Source organism: Arvicola amphibius, chromosome 6 (assembly GCF_903992535.2).
Source record: "Arvicola amphibius chromosome 6, mArvAmp1.2, whole genome shotgun sequence".
In the NCBI taxonomy this organism is placed as follows: Eukaryota; Metazoa; Chordata; class Mammalia; order Rodentia; family Cricetidae; genus Arvicola; species Arvicola amphibius.
Window position 1 is genome coordinate 50678678 of NC_052052.2, and position 14822 is coordinate 50693499.

Consider the following 14822-nt stretch of genomic DNA (forward strand, 5'->3'; position numbering starts at 1 on the left):
GCCATTTCCAAAAATTACTGAAATTTCAATTAAATGGATACATAGAGTGGGCGTTTTGCAATGCTGCCAAGCATTAAGTGACAGCCAGATATTTTAGTAGAATACTGATTAAAGTCTGCATAAAACTCAAACAGAAATATTTTTAGCTTATAATTTTAATAGGCCTTTAAAAACCACTGGGATGCTAGCTAGTTTTCCTCCATGTGAGGAAATGAATGCCTATGGATTCCAATCCTCTGTGCATAAGAACCAGACAAAAGACTGTACATTTGGAGTGCTTGTCAGCCCACCACTGGATTTCAGAATGCATTCCGAAGGTTCCAGCTGAGCACCAAAGTCCATTTATGAAAGCAACTTGGCCAGGAAGGTAGTATAACTGAGGCTGAAACCCAGACCTTCTGACCTCCATTCAGTATATTCCATTGACTTTTCCAAGATGTGGCCTCGAAGTTATGGTCTGCGTAGGGCAGGGAAGAATGAGTTAGCAAAACTAAAATAATACTGTAAGAACATCTGAAAGTCTATGAGTTTTCCTCTAATTTTGATTCTTGATGGAGGAGTGTCTATGTGTTAATTTTATTGCTTAATAAAGAAACTGCCTCGGCCCTTTAATAGGACAGAAAATTAGGTAAGCGGAGTAAACAGAACAGAATGTTGGGTAGAAGGCAGTGAGGCAGACGCTTCAGGAGTCGCCATAGGCAGTCACCATGCTTCTCCTCTCCAAGACAGACGCAGGTTAAGATCTTCCTGGTAAGCCAACCCTCGTGGTGCTACACAGATTACTAAATATGGGTTAAAGCAAGATATGAGAATTAAGCAATAAGAGGCTGAAACTAATGGGCCATGAAGTGTTTAAAAGAATACAGTTTCCGTGTAATTATTTTGGGTAAATCTAGCCAGGTGGCGGGACGCAGCCCGGCCGCTCCATCTACAGATTCTAGTATTGATTGATTTATTTTGTCACTCCCCAAAATGACTTTGGTAATAAGACTATGGTTTTAAAAAAAGACACTTTATTATAAACAGGTACTTTCAGGTATATCTTTTATGTGCTTTTTGTGTGTTGTGTTACCTCCTGCAGGTGCCACTGTTGTTTCTATTACTATAATAGATGACAACCTGAGACCCCGAAGTTGAAGCGACTCAAAAGTGGACAAATAATACGCCTGATCCACTTTAGCCACTGCTTTCTGCCTCCCCCCTGCTCTTCCTATTCTTCCTGGTTCCTGCCCCTCCATCCTCAGCTCCTCTTCTCTTCGGCTCTATATCCTCTTGCTCCTTCTCTTCTCCTCCATCTCTTTTTGTGGACCAGTTCCAATGTATCTCAAGCTGTTTTTAAACTCTATATGTAGCTAAGGACTAATTTCAACACTTTAGACTCCTATCCTTCCCTCTTAAGTGCTCAGATTGTGGGCATGTGCCACCATGCCTGGTTTCTTTGGTGCTGAGGGTGGAAATCAGACATTGTGCATGCTAGATATAAACACTATACTAATTGAGCTATACCCTCAGCCTTCTATTTTATTTAAATTTTAATTGATTTTTCTAATCATGAAGTATTACATAATTGCTAGAAAGCAACATAATACAAATAATTAGAAAATAAAACCTAAAATAGAAAAGTAGTCGCTTTCATTTTCTTTTTCTTTAATGGTTCCACATTATTTATTAAGTTAGGTATATACATTGAGACAGCCACCATAGTGTGGGCGCATGTCTTTGCTTATGTCACATTAAGAAAATAACTTTGGGGGCTGTATTTCAACTACAATAACACCATTCTGGAAGAAAAAAAAAGATACCTTCAAATCAATGCTGCATATGCAAGAAAGGGCTCACAACTAGTTTGCAAGATTCCCTGTTTGTTGACCCCTTGATTCAAGGAGTATTCTCACCCCAAGAACAAGAAGAGCAGCAAGAGTCCCAGGGTTTTTATGCGACACTTCATAGACAGAACATATCTGATGTACCAAAGAACCAAACATCCCTCTGGATGGCGAGGGCCAACCACAGCTGGCTCCAGGTCCCCCCACAACTCAGCAGCACTGAGATTCCAGCAACATTCACACTTAGCAGCCCAGCACTGGCAGAGCTGGCACCTCGGGGAAATTACAGTAATGCACCTGAATGACAGTGACACAAGTGACAAGAAAAAAAAAGTGGTTGACGACTTTCAACAGCTGCTGACCACCATCAGGTTCCATTCTGAGCCTGACTTCCCATCTCAGAAACACACAAAGTGCAAGGATATTGTCACACAAATACATATGTCGCAGGATCCAACATCCATGATGGGACATGCAAGTGACAACGTTTTCCAAATACCTTTTCCCCATAATAAAATAATCTTAATTAAAACCTAATTTTAAGGAAGTGTCAGAGTCATAGTTGTATGCTATCAAAATTCAAAGGCTTTCTTCAAGAATCATGCATGTCAGTCCTGACTTACTGATGGAAACTTCAGTTCAATGACTTCAGAGTCAGAAGAACTGTTGCCACTTCTGTCACTCTAAGCGTCCCTGGGTGAGAGCTGGCAACCTTTCTGCAGGTAGTACAAAACCTCCTGACAGAGGTCAGAAGGAGGCCAAAGTAGGGTGAGGAGGATTTTATAGGCCTGGATAGGAAATCATTGTGGTATTGAACCCCAGTGAGTGATCTAACTCTACAGTCTCCATCTCTTGCCTTCAACATCTTGAATAACAAACTTCCATTGCCCTTTCAAGCACTTTTTTTCAAGACTGGATTCACCTCAGACTGGTGATGGTGCCTGTCTTCCAAGTAGTCTGTTTTTCCATAGAGTTTCCTCATGACTGAGTTCTTGGTCTGGAACAGGGCTTTCCTCTTGCCCAGCAACATATACAAGGTAGAAGATGAAAGCCAGTTCTGGTGGCTTTCATTTTCCTCTATCCTCTATATGTTGACACAGAGTGAGAATCATTTGTATATACTCTTTGCTCTCCTGTTCAATTAATTTCACATCAAAGATTCTTCCATTAGCACGAAAAAAGTGTGTCTTGTTCCATAACTGTAAGAGCTTTTTCCTCACATTTAAAGCTAGCAGCCATGATTTGCTGTATGTCAAATCTTTACATATATTAACGAACTTCTATCCCAAATCACCCAGGGATGCCAGAAACACTTACTTCTTTAGTTCCTGGAGAAGGGCACTGACAGATGAGGTCAGTTGCCTTGGCAGTATCATAAGGCTGAGAAGTGTCAACCGGATGATGCAAGCTCAGATTCTAGGCCCTGTTGTTCCCAGACTGAGTCTACTCCTTTGCTTGAACACAAACAAAGCCCTCATAGCAACAAGCTAATTCTAAATTTTGATGTTCATCCCATGCGTTCAGCTCCTCTCTGACATGGAGTATTGCATTTATCACTACCACCTGGAAGAAGCTTGCTATATCAGGCACGTCAGCTCATGAACTTCTGCGATTCAGATTCTTTACTGGTTCTGTGATACCAAAGGGAAATGACTTCCTCTCTCCACTTAGAATTCATAATGGGTTTGTCAGAGGCTCAGTGTGGGACACCAGTTACCAAATACAGCAAGGCCTCCTGGGAGGTGTGGGGACTGACTAATTGGTTCTGTCTGCCAGGCAGGCATGTAATGCTGGCTTGCCAGATGGCAACCACAGTTGCCTGGTACAGAAACCCTCATTACCACCTTGACTAAGTGGTAAATGGAATCCTGCTGTAGTTATAGAAGCACACCAATCAAAACAACTTCTAGATCTTTATCACTCACACACAGATAAAAATAAGCCTGGGATGGAGCCCACAATCTGGACAGATTAATTTGCTCCAAAAGAGAAGTTACTGATAAAGACCGATACTGCAGGAAGGAGGGCAAACAAACAGAAAATAGCAGATGATGGTCAAAGGGTAGCCTTAATAAGAGGTAAGGCTTAACATGTTATAAGAACATAACACTTTATATGCTTAGGAATAGTAAGACACCTAGAAATCAACAGGACAAATCTTAACCTCACATATGAATGAGACTCAGAGATCTTAAAGGTCTTCTAAGTTGAGAATTGGATTATTATGGAACTAATCTTTTTCTTCCTACAGATAAACCTTTGAAAATGTTTCAAGCACACACACGAGAGAGAGAGAGAGAGAGAGAGAGAGAGAGAGAGAGAGAGAGAGAGAGAGATTCTCAGAAACATCACTTCTGATTTCACTACTAAAAATTTGTTTAAAGAATGTGTGACTAACATAAAAGGCAGTAACATGATTTTAAAATATGAATTAGAGTGCTTATAGCATCTGGCAGTATGAAAATAAAAGCGTGAGCGCTTTCATTTTAATAGCTACCACAGCCAGTTTGTAACAGTGCTCTTCAAAGCCCCGTTGCAAAGTTGGCATTCAGTTATACAGTAGAACTCTATAATTTCACCTTCATTGTAGAGGTGAATAGACAGATAAAAGGGGGCATCCGCTTCCATGTGTATTTGTAGCTCAATTCTTCATGTTCAAAGCAGAGTGCCCAATCTTGTTCATCTTCCTCTGACCTGATTTCAAATGGGCTCTGCTGCACTCCTTCAGTTGCACTGGCAAGAATCTAGACACGCTTTTGTCTTCTCACTCCAAAATCTGATGTCCAGTCCCTGAGTTCCTTACATTATTCCTTTTCAGTGTCTCTTTCCTTCGTTTTTTCTGTTAAGAATCTAGTTAGAGACCCATCCTGTCTTACTATACAGATTTTAAAGATCATCACACCACTGGATGTTTTAGGTTGCAAACTCCCCCTTTGTACTGGCCAGCTATGACAACAAATGTTGCCGTGTAACACCTAATGTGTGTGTGGTTTATGACAATTACCATGTGCACTCACATCTCTAGGTGTGAACTAAGTCAAACTTAATTGATCCCAGTTGGAATTGGCTGGGCTGTCTCCAAAGTATAAACTTGTTTCAGGCCTTTTTTTCTCTCTTATATTTTGTCTTTATTGGGGTTTTTTGTGCTATGTATTTTTCTTACTGTAATATGTATAATGTATAATATATATGAAATATATATATTCTTAAAACTATACACACCCATATATATACATATATATATATATATATACATTTATGCACAGATAACATCAACTAACTTTTAAAAAGAGGTCCTGTGTTTGAAAGAGCAAGGAGAGATACATGAGTGGGTTTGGAAGGAGGAAAGGGAAAGTGGAAATGATATAGTTACATTATAATCTCAAAAAATAAAAGTACTAAAAATGGTTATATATATATGATAGGAATATTAATAAAATAGTGTGTGTGTGTGTATGTGTGTGTGTGCTTGCCACAACTTTTAGTAAGAACTTCAAAACCTATCATCTTTAGCTTCTTCTCCAAACATTAAAATTCATTGGTAATCGCTATCTCTCAGATATAAAACTCAAACTTCTTCTACCAATTCTCTCCATTTTCTTTTGCTAAAATAAATTTTACCCCATAAACAAAATTCTCTTATCCTTCCATAATTTGCTTATGCTGTTCATTTTTTTAAAAATAATTTATATTTTGGGAACTTCATACATGATATACTTCATTCTGAGCCAATCTCACTCTCCTTCCATCTTTCTCCATGTCTCCACCCTCTCAAGTTCATGATCTCATTCCTAATTACACACTCTCCTTCACAATAGTCTCAAAAACATTAAGAATAGCCCTAGCCAAGGAGAGTGCTACAAAATACCAAAGAGATTTAATGAACTTTAAATCTTTAAAGAAAGAGATTGAAGAAGACACTCAGAAATAAAAATACCCACCATGGGATGGGTTGGTAGAATTGGTGTTATAAGAGTGATCATTCTATCAAAGCAATTTATAATATCAATGCACTTTCAATCAATATTCCCATAACATTCTTCACAGAAATAGAAAAATCATCCCAAAATTCATCTAGAGCTACAAAATACCTGGAACAGTCAAAGAAATTTGAAGTAAAAAGAGCAATTCTGAAGGTACCAGAAGTCCAGATTTCAGGATATATTAAAAGCTGTAGGAATAAAAACAGCAGGGTAGTAACACAGGAAAAAGATAGGTAGACAAGTGAGGAAAATAAAAGACAAACATAAGTGCACATAAATACAACCATTTGATATCTGACACAGATGTCAAAAATGCACACTGAGAAAAGAGAGCATCGTCAATAAATAGAACTTAAAAAATTGAACATCCATAAGAATGGAATTAGACCCATATAGAGCAATATTTAAGATTTGTTTGACTTTCCACATTTCTAATAACCCCAAGAAAACTTAAGTGTGTGTGAAATTCTTAAGCATAATTTTTAACAATTCTTACAGGCAAATGTAATAAAACTAGCATTGACTGAAGTTATTGCAGACTGTTTTGCCATCTAAAAGCAGGATTTTGTGATTGCCCTTGGATAAAGCACAGACCCTGGCAAGTCCTAAAGGAAATTCATGACCTCCCTTTGGTCTCCCTCTGCAGCTTTATCTTTTGCCTGTTCCAAAAGTTAAATGAGACTGTGAACAGATCTCTCCTGCTTGCTAGTACACTGTGTATTCCTTTAGCATGTTCTATATTCACTTCCATTTTTCTGTCATCTTTCTGCCCTTTCCATTCCTACCCAGTTGTTAGCCTATAAAATCTAACTTCTTTTTCAAGAGTAGACTTAGGTGCCATTGCCTTTTGACCTGGTCTCCTAAGTCCTTGTTAGGTGGCTCTATGAGCTTTCCTAATAGGACTTTTTCTGCCCTCTGTTATTACTGGTGTGGTTCTTTACTGTGCATCTCACTCTTTGAAAGTTATGAGAGAAGCAACTGGTTCTGCTCTGTTCATTCTAGGGCCTATCACAGTGCCTGACAGAGACTAAGGAAACATATATATGTATGTATGTATGTATGTATGTATGTATGTATATATATATATATGTGTGTGTGTGTGTATGTATATATGTGTTTAAGTACATGCATACATCTGTGTGTGTTCTGTACACCTCTGCTTTATAGCTGTGAAAAGCAGCTGATACCATCTACCCATAGCATTGATATAAGAGTAAAATTGATTGATGTAAGTCCCCAATCTGGTACCTTGTTCAGAATATGTCACAGACAAATGACTCTCCTTTATGTGAATACTCTGTAATTGATATTCTTGTACACTCTGAAGATACTCTTGATTTTTGTCTTAAAATAATTCATAATTACAAAGCACCTGTAGGTTGCTGTCATAATTATGTTTATTTGCTACCACTGTCAGTTGACTGAAAACAATAAGTTGCCACAGTTCCTTTGATAATATCTCCAATTGCCTAGAACTGAAACTAACTGAAGTTCTGGATTTTTAGCAGATTTAGTTGAAATCAAGTATAGTCCAGACTACAAATTAATTAATGTAAATAGTTTGGAACAAATAATTGCTTTCTCTAAGGGAGAAGAAGACATGTTGTCCTGTTGCGGGATAATCTTTTTGTACACAGTGAAGATGTGTCTTAGCCAAGGCACCTTCTGGTTGATTTAATAAAGAGCTGAGTGGCCAGTAGCTAGGTGGGAGAGGATAGGTAGGATGTCTGAGGAGAGAAAGGAAGAAAAAAAAGGGAATCTATGCCCTCAGATTATGCCAGTGTGATGCAGCAATATGGTGGTACAAAGAAGTAACTGAGCCATGTGGTCAAACATTGATTAATAAAATCAGACTAATTTAGTTTTAAGAGCTAGTTGGTAAAAAAAAAAATACCTATAGTAAAGGCCAAGCTTCCATAATTATTATTAAGTCTCCATGTCATTATTAGGAAGCTGGCATTCCCACAAAGGAAAGTCTGACTGTATTTGGGAAAGCTTGTTATATATGGTGCCCAATGTCTGGCATGTAAATCCACATAAGGCCTGCAACTGCTAAAAATAAACATTCTGAACATGGAGTCAGACATGGCTTCTGGGTAACCTTGAACTCTCAGGCAGGCCTGGTGTTTGCAGCATACTGAGGAGCAGCACCTTTAATGTAGCCGAACACTCGAGTAGCCTGTGCACTACTGGGTCAAGAGACTAGTTAAAAATAGCATGGCCTTATAAACTCCCCAGGGCTGGCACAGATAGACAAGGCTCCCAGTCTGTCGGAGACCAAGGGCATGAGGCTTGATGTGTATCCACTAGAGTTGGGGGAGGCTTGGTGTGTATCCTCTAGAGTTGGGGTAGAGTCAGCCGCTAGCAACATGTGGTAAGTGGACTTGTGCTGCAGTTGGTGTGAGAATATAAAGTTTTATTCAGGTAGTCTAAAAAAACACTGCAGATGCACACACACACACATACACACATACATGAACACACACACACACAAAGAGCCAGGTCCAAACTGAGAAAAGCTCTGAGAGATAAGGTGTATTTAAAAATATGTGTAGTTGCTAAAGAAAGAAAAGAAAATGGGTGTATACAGTCATAAAAGGAATAGTTTTTAAAATAATAAAATAAAGTCTTTAAAGAGAGAGTAAAGTTTAATTTATTAATTAATTAATTAGCAAGCCACATAAGGATAGGAAATACACAGGGTGCCTAGATCCTGTATGTTGCTTCAGTCACTTTAAAATTTTTTAATGTTATTGCTTCTCAGCCTTTTGGCTAAATCAAGTGTAAATTTCTGAATGCTAATGAGCAGAGGAAAATGTTTCTGAAAGACATTTGATTGTATAAAAAAAACTGCTATACTGAAGCAACCTATATATCCCCTTGTTCACCACTGCAAAGGGCGAACTCACCAGGACAATGAAGGAGAGCTTACGCTGGTGCTAAGGACAAGGGAGATCTGGTGAGATGCCCAACCCTGTAACTACCCAGGTCCAGAACTAGGGTTATATGTTGGCCCACCCCAATATTCACTCCATCTGTGATTTGCTGGAGGATGTGAAGGGACTGATATGTGCAGATCCAAAGCTTCTGGATTTCCACAATCCAAGGCAATAGTAGAATAACTAAGAGGAATTCCCGTGAAGGCCCAGCACTGATATTGTGACAGAGATCAGAGGCCTTAGAACCAGACCAATGACTCTATTCAATGAACACTTGCAAATAAAGATATGTGGGTGAAAGTGTTTTCTGTGTTACTCAATGTGTCATACTACAGTTTCTATGATGAGATTGGATTTTTCCTTCTCTCTCTCTCTCTCTTTCTGTCTTTCTCTCTGTCTCTGTCCCTCTCTCTCTCTCTCTCTCTCTCTCTCTCTCTCTCTTCTTATTTTATTTTATTTTGTTGGGGAGTTGCAAGGGCAGAAGGTGGTTTCAAAGGGATGACAAAATGAATAGGATGGAGATGCATGATGTGAAAGACACAAAAGAATAAATGAGAAGAAAAACATTAAAAAATAATGTCTTAACTTCAGAATGGAAGTCAGAAAATATGTTGCATTGGGGGTGAAGATTTACTTTTGTTTCCATAGGAAACAAAAAGTTATAGGTTTATTCAAAATTAATAAAAATAGAATTTGGTTGTATGAGACCTCCTGAAAATCTCGGCTACAGACATGAAGGAAAAGAACAAGAAAAACTACAAGATAGGTGACATATAAGCTGATCTCTTGACGTGGGGACATTTCTGAGAATGGAGGAGACATGATGAATCTTACTGTTTACAGAATCCTCATACCTTATTATTATATGTCATTCTTTCAACAGACATCTCTAGAGATTTATATTATAGTTTGGTTATGCATTTCAAACAGACTTATAAAGTGACAGATGCCTTTTACCTGCTCAAACATAAAACAAAATAATCATCTTCAGCTGATTTGTGAACACCTCAATTCCATACTTGTGTTAATATAAAAGTTTGTGTGTTTTCCAGAAAAAAAAAGACAAGACACCAATGAAGATAAGTAACGCAGGTGATCCAAACTCTCAAAATGACTCTGTTGCAGATTCCTCAAAATTCTACATCCAAACAACCTCAAAGCTGCTGAGATGGTCCAGTCTCATAACCTACTCCATCCAGAACCTCAGATAAGATCTATACCTTCCCATCACACAGAGACTAAAGAGAAAAACTAATACAGCTAGGTCTCCCAGGCCTTGACCATTATTCTGATCTTCTCAGGACCTCCTAAAGGTGCTGTCACCACCAGACAATAGCAAGCAGTCTAGAAACATGATGTCCATATTCCCAAGAGGTGGGGTGGAAGCTTTTGGACCATTCAGTAAAATATGGATGTTTGTCATTGTTTAGGATGGAGGTTGGTTGCAAATTTTTATTGGTCATGATCAGGAAAAAATTAAGCAAATGAGGCTAGATTCAGGAATCTTGTTCTAAAAAAAAATCGTTGGATATAGAGATGATAGGCTAAAATAATAGATTATTGAATCATTTTTAAACTAAAAAGTAACTACTGATCTCAACTATTTTACATTTGCATGAAATTTTATATATTGATACAAATTAAGGTGTTTTTTGTTCCTTTTCTTGCTTAAGGTATTGTACCTATGCACATCATTGTAAATGTAATATCAACTTCTAGTTCTTAAAGGCTATTATTAAAAACTGCTTAGGATAATTAAGAAATGTAGGTTAATAGTTAGTCATCTGTAACAATCAGACTTATAGCCATGTTAGGTATGTTTTCAGATAAAACAGGGATATATTTTTAAATTGAGTCTTCAAATACATCAGAGACCCATAGAATATGACATTTAAAATACTTTCATGACAGTGAGACACATCTGCTTCTGAAGTAAATGCATTTACTTCAAATTTACTTCGAAAAAATGATGGTGGACATCAAAGATCCTTTATGTGGAGTTTTCTTTCTTGTGGCAAAGTTAGTCACTGGGCAAAGAAACTGCCTTTGCCTCAACTGCTGATTGTATGCTGTCCAAATTGGACAAGAAAAAATACAAAACAACATTGTTGAAGGTCACTGCCAAATATTGCCAAAACAAGGTAGGATAGTGCTTCAAAAATTCTCACTTAACAAAAAAAATTGTCAGATAGTCTAGACCTATAGGTTGAAGATGGATACCCCCAAGTTGCAGAGGAAACTTGGGTGACTGTGCAGGAACCAAAATGTCTTTATCATTCCTATAGTTTTGGAAGTTATTTGCTATTAACTTTCTATTTACTCAGGTAATATTATATCCTTATTCACTCCTTGGTGGGGTTGAAGAATAGATAGTCATATCATTTTCTTTATTACTAAATTTTAAAAAGAATCTCACAAAAGAGATGTACCATTTATAAAGGTTGAGAAACATAAAAGCTGAAGTTGTTTTATCTAGAAAATGTTTTAAGGTCTAAAAGGATATTTTATGTTGGTAGCAGAACTTATGATAAGAAGTGGTTTAAGTATAAAACTTTAAATTCTTCAAGATATGATAAATAATAATTTTCTCTAAATTTTCCAAATACAGATGGACTGGACACTGTGAAAATAATTCTTACCAGACAATTGTTCTTATTTTCTATAGTTTTTATTGTGTTGGAGTTAAAACCTTTCTTTTTGTTTAGACAAAAAGGAGAAATGTTATGGGATAATCTTTTCATAACACTGTGAAGATGTATTTTTGCCAAGGCATCTTCTGATTAGTTTAATAAAGAACTGAATGGCTAGTAGTTAGGCAGTAGAGGCTAAGCAAGATTTTCTGGGAGAGAGAGGAAGAGGAGAAGGAATCTAGGTACACAGATTAGACCAGCAAGATGTGGAACAAGTCAGACATATGGTACTAGCTAGTCAATAATTAAAAGTATGAAAGTTACATAAAGGCAGCAGCTAGTTAGTTTATGGAACATATTTTCTAGGTAAGTCATTTACTGTCCTCGAGATCTAGCTCTCTCTAGGCAGATTAATCAATCTCCCCTAGACAACAAGGCCCCATCAGCTAATATGATAAACCAACATAAATACAGAAAAAGTATAAAGAATTAATAATTCACCATATTCTATGGCACAAGAAGATGATGTTTTAACCTTGACCCTAAATCCATTATTATTTTGTTATAAACTTTAATAATACTTTTAGAGAGTAACATTTTTAGTTTCTTTCATTCTGGGCAAAGTTTATAATTAACTTTACCACCCTTTATAAACATTCTAATTAAAACATCCTACAAAGACTGATATTTCTGATAAAAACACACATTTGCCTATAAACACCTCATGTTCTACCTAATTTCTCTGTGTGCTGTCAAAGACACCTGTCTTTCCCAGATAAGACAGTAGGATATTGTTAACATTTTTGTTCAAAATGTGTTAATTGTCTACTGATGACATTGGTGTAGAGCGTGCCTTCTTCACTGGAAATTCAGGACCTCAATATTTGCATGGACTGAAGTTTCTTTAGAACCGCAATTTGCTGAAAGGAGCTGCTTGGGTCACTCCTGTTCCCCCTCTTTATTTTCTTTTTCTTTCTGCTTTTCTGCTCTTTGCTTATATTTGTCTTTGTCTCTTTAAGACTTCCCATCAGGAAAATGTCTGCTGCAGCTCTGTACCAACTGGAGACCAGTCTCTATCCTATATGCACTGTCTCCCCAGAAGAAAATCTAGAGACGTGTCTTTGGAACATATAACCAAGGACAGAACTGGCCAGCCTGAGGTGTGTATACTGAACTATTGGCTTGTTTTATACAGCTGTGTGGATGATGAGTATTTTCATTAGAAATATTAATTAGAAAGTCTGAGGATGGACTGACAGATGTCCTAATCCCCATGCTCAGCAGATTGATAGAAATGAATCTTCCTTGGGGACTTTACAGGCAAACCCATAGACCTCAACTTCCCTCACTCCAAATTTCCCACAAGCGCTCCTGCAGTCCTGTTAACTCAATCTGGATTCAGCTTTCATCTTTTGTTTTATTCTTGGCACTGTGCTTGTCAATCTGGCAAGTCTTTAAAATGTATTGTTCTAAATTTTTATTCAAGATGAAATGTTTTTATGTTCATTGGGCAAGACAATGAGAGGTGTTCAAGTGCCTGTGCACGTATTCTCAGAAGGGTTGTTTCCTTCCTTCCTAAGGAACAGATCTGGGACCCCGTAAACTAATGAAAGTACCATCTTGTCTTGTCCTAGACCAGCCCTACAGGTACAATCTGTGACACCTACCCCAGTGATTTCTGCTTCCTCCTCAGGCTTTTACCAGTCTTGTCTCAGAGCTCTGCTCGCATTTCTGCCCTTTGTTGTGTTAGGAAATTGTTCAAAGGCCAAGTATGACGACAAGAGAAGATGCTTTTCTCCTCACTTTGGTCAGAAAAGAACTCAAGTCATACCCATTGAGCTCCAGTCTGTGGGACAAACTTCTGAAAGAGTTGAAGACTCTGGATTCCATCTCTTCAGGGTTTCTTCTCCAGTCACAGCTGAGCCGCCTCTTCCTAAGGCTTGAAGTCCCTCTACAGTTACCAACAGTCAAGCTACTCTGCCAAAGATTTTCTAGAAAGGATTCTCCTGAAATGGTATGGCTAGCATGTGATCTGAGTAGTGTGTTCCTTTTATGTCTCTGCCTTTAACCCAACAGGGTAATAAAATAAGAAGCCAGCTTCATCTTTGACCATAGTCTTTTATATGGACTTTTAAACTTATTTATATTCATGAATGGGAGTCTTCATCAGAAAACACCAGAATAGAAAATAAAGGTAGAGATCTGTTATGTTCAATTTCTCTTGAAAGAGCTCTTGTCTCACCTTTCACCATCTGTTCTAAACATATGAAGCCTGTACTGATTCAAGACAATGGGTCCGGTGGTGAGCTGAGTTGGTCTTCAAGCCTCAAGGTAAAAGTAGAGGGCTTAACTAAGACTTCTTTTGTATTGTAACAGTCTCTTAGAGGTCAGAAGTGAAATATAATTTGAAATATAATTTATCACTACCATTTTGGAAACTGGAGTCCAAGGAATGAATGGCAGACATGGAGTTGAGACATGAGTTCACCACAGTGGCTTTGGATATGGCCTATATTTGGGCATTGAGCACAAACTCACTTGTGTATGATTGCAAAATGGTTGAAATATAGATAAATCACAGTGTTACAGTAAAATATCTTGAAATGGAAATGACAGCAATGAGAAAACCATGTGTAAGTATCATGGACCGCAGGGTCTTAGACAGACTAGACCTCAGAAAGGAAGCGCAGGGTGCTGACCCAAATGCCAGCAGCTGCAATTCTGGGACACATGACTGTTCTACTCAAGGTCCCTGGTACCTCAGTGATCTTTTCTAAAAATATCAGACTTCACTGGTACCATATCATGATTTAATGATATGACAAATGAAAAACACTGATGTTTTTATCTAGTACTTAGATGCTGAAATAAATTTCTTTCCTCTCAGCTGTTGTAATTGAACTTTTTTTTAATCCTTACAAGAATTATTTAGTGGTATGCTGACAATATATGACACAAACCACATGGAACTTGAGTTTAATACAACTTTATGGCTTAAGACCTACCTCATATGAGACTTTCCCCAACTCTCTTCTTAGCTGTTTCTCTTTTCTCTGGAGGTTTTAATATCCACAGTCTCTGGGTGGCCTCTGTCTTAGGAGTGGAAAACAGTGACCATCCTTCAATCCCTTACTATATTGGAAAGCAATCTTGACTTTTTATCACCTAGCTCAATAAATTATTGTCTCTAGAATATACAAATGCATGTAAACTTATAAACACATTCCTGCTATGTGCGAGGGGAAAAGAGGCTAAACACTGTTATTCAGCAATAACAACCCCAAGTCCTTAGTGGTTTAAAACAACAAATGTCATTGGTTGATGTTTTTAAACATGGTCTGATGCAACCCAGGCTGGCAACTGAAGGCACCCGTGTAGCTGAAAGTGCCCCCGAGTTTCCGATCCTCCTACCTCCACCTTATAAGAGCTATGATTATAGGCATT

The 14822-nt window shown here is 37.8% G+C and overlaps 1 protein-coding gene across 1 annotated transcript in view; it reads left to right on the forward strand.

Annotated features, from left to right (window-relative positions):
- C6H1orf87 (chromosome 6 C1orf87 homolog) overlaps nt 1-14822 on the forward strand; it is a 70429-nt gene that overhangs the window by 18370 nt on the left and 37237 nt on the right. Inside the window, 2 exon segments of the mRNA XM_038333501.1 lie at nt 12398-12538; nt 13129-13392. Of these exon segments, the coding sequence (XP_038189429.1) occupies nt 12398-12538; nt 13129-13392 (405 nt within the window).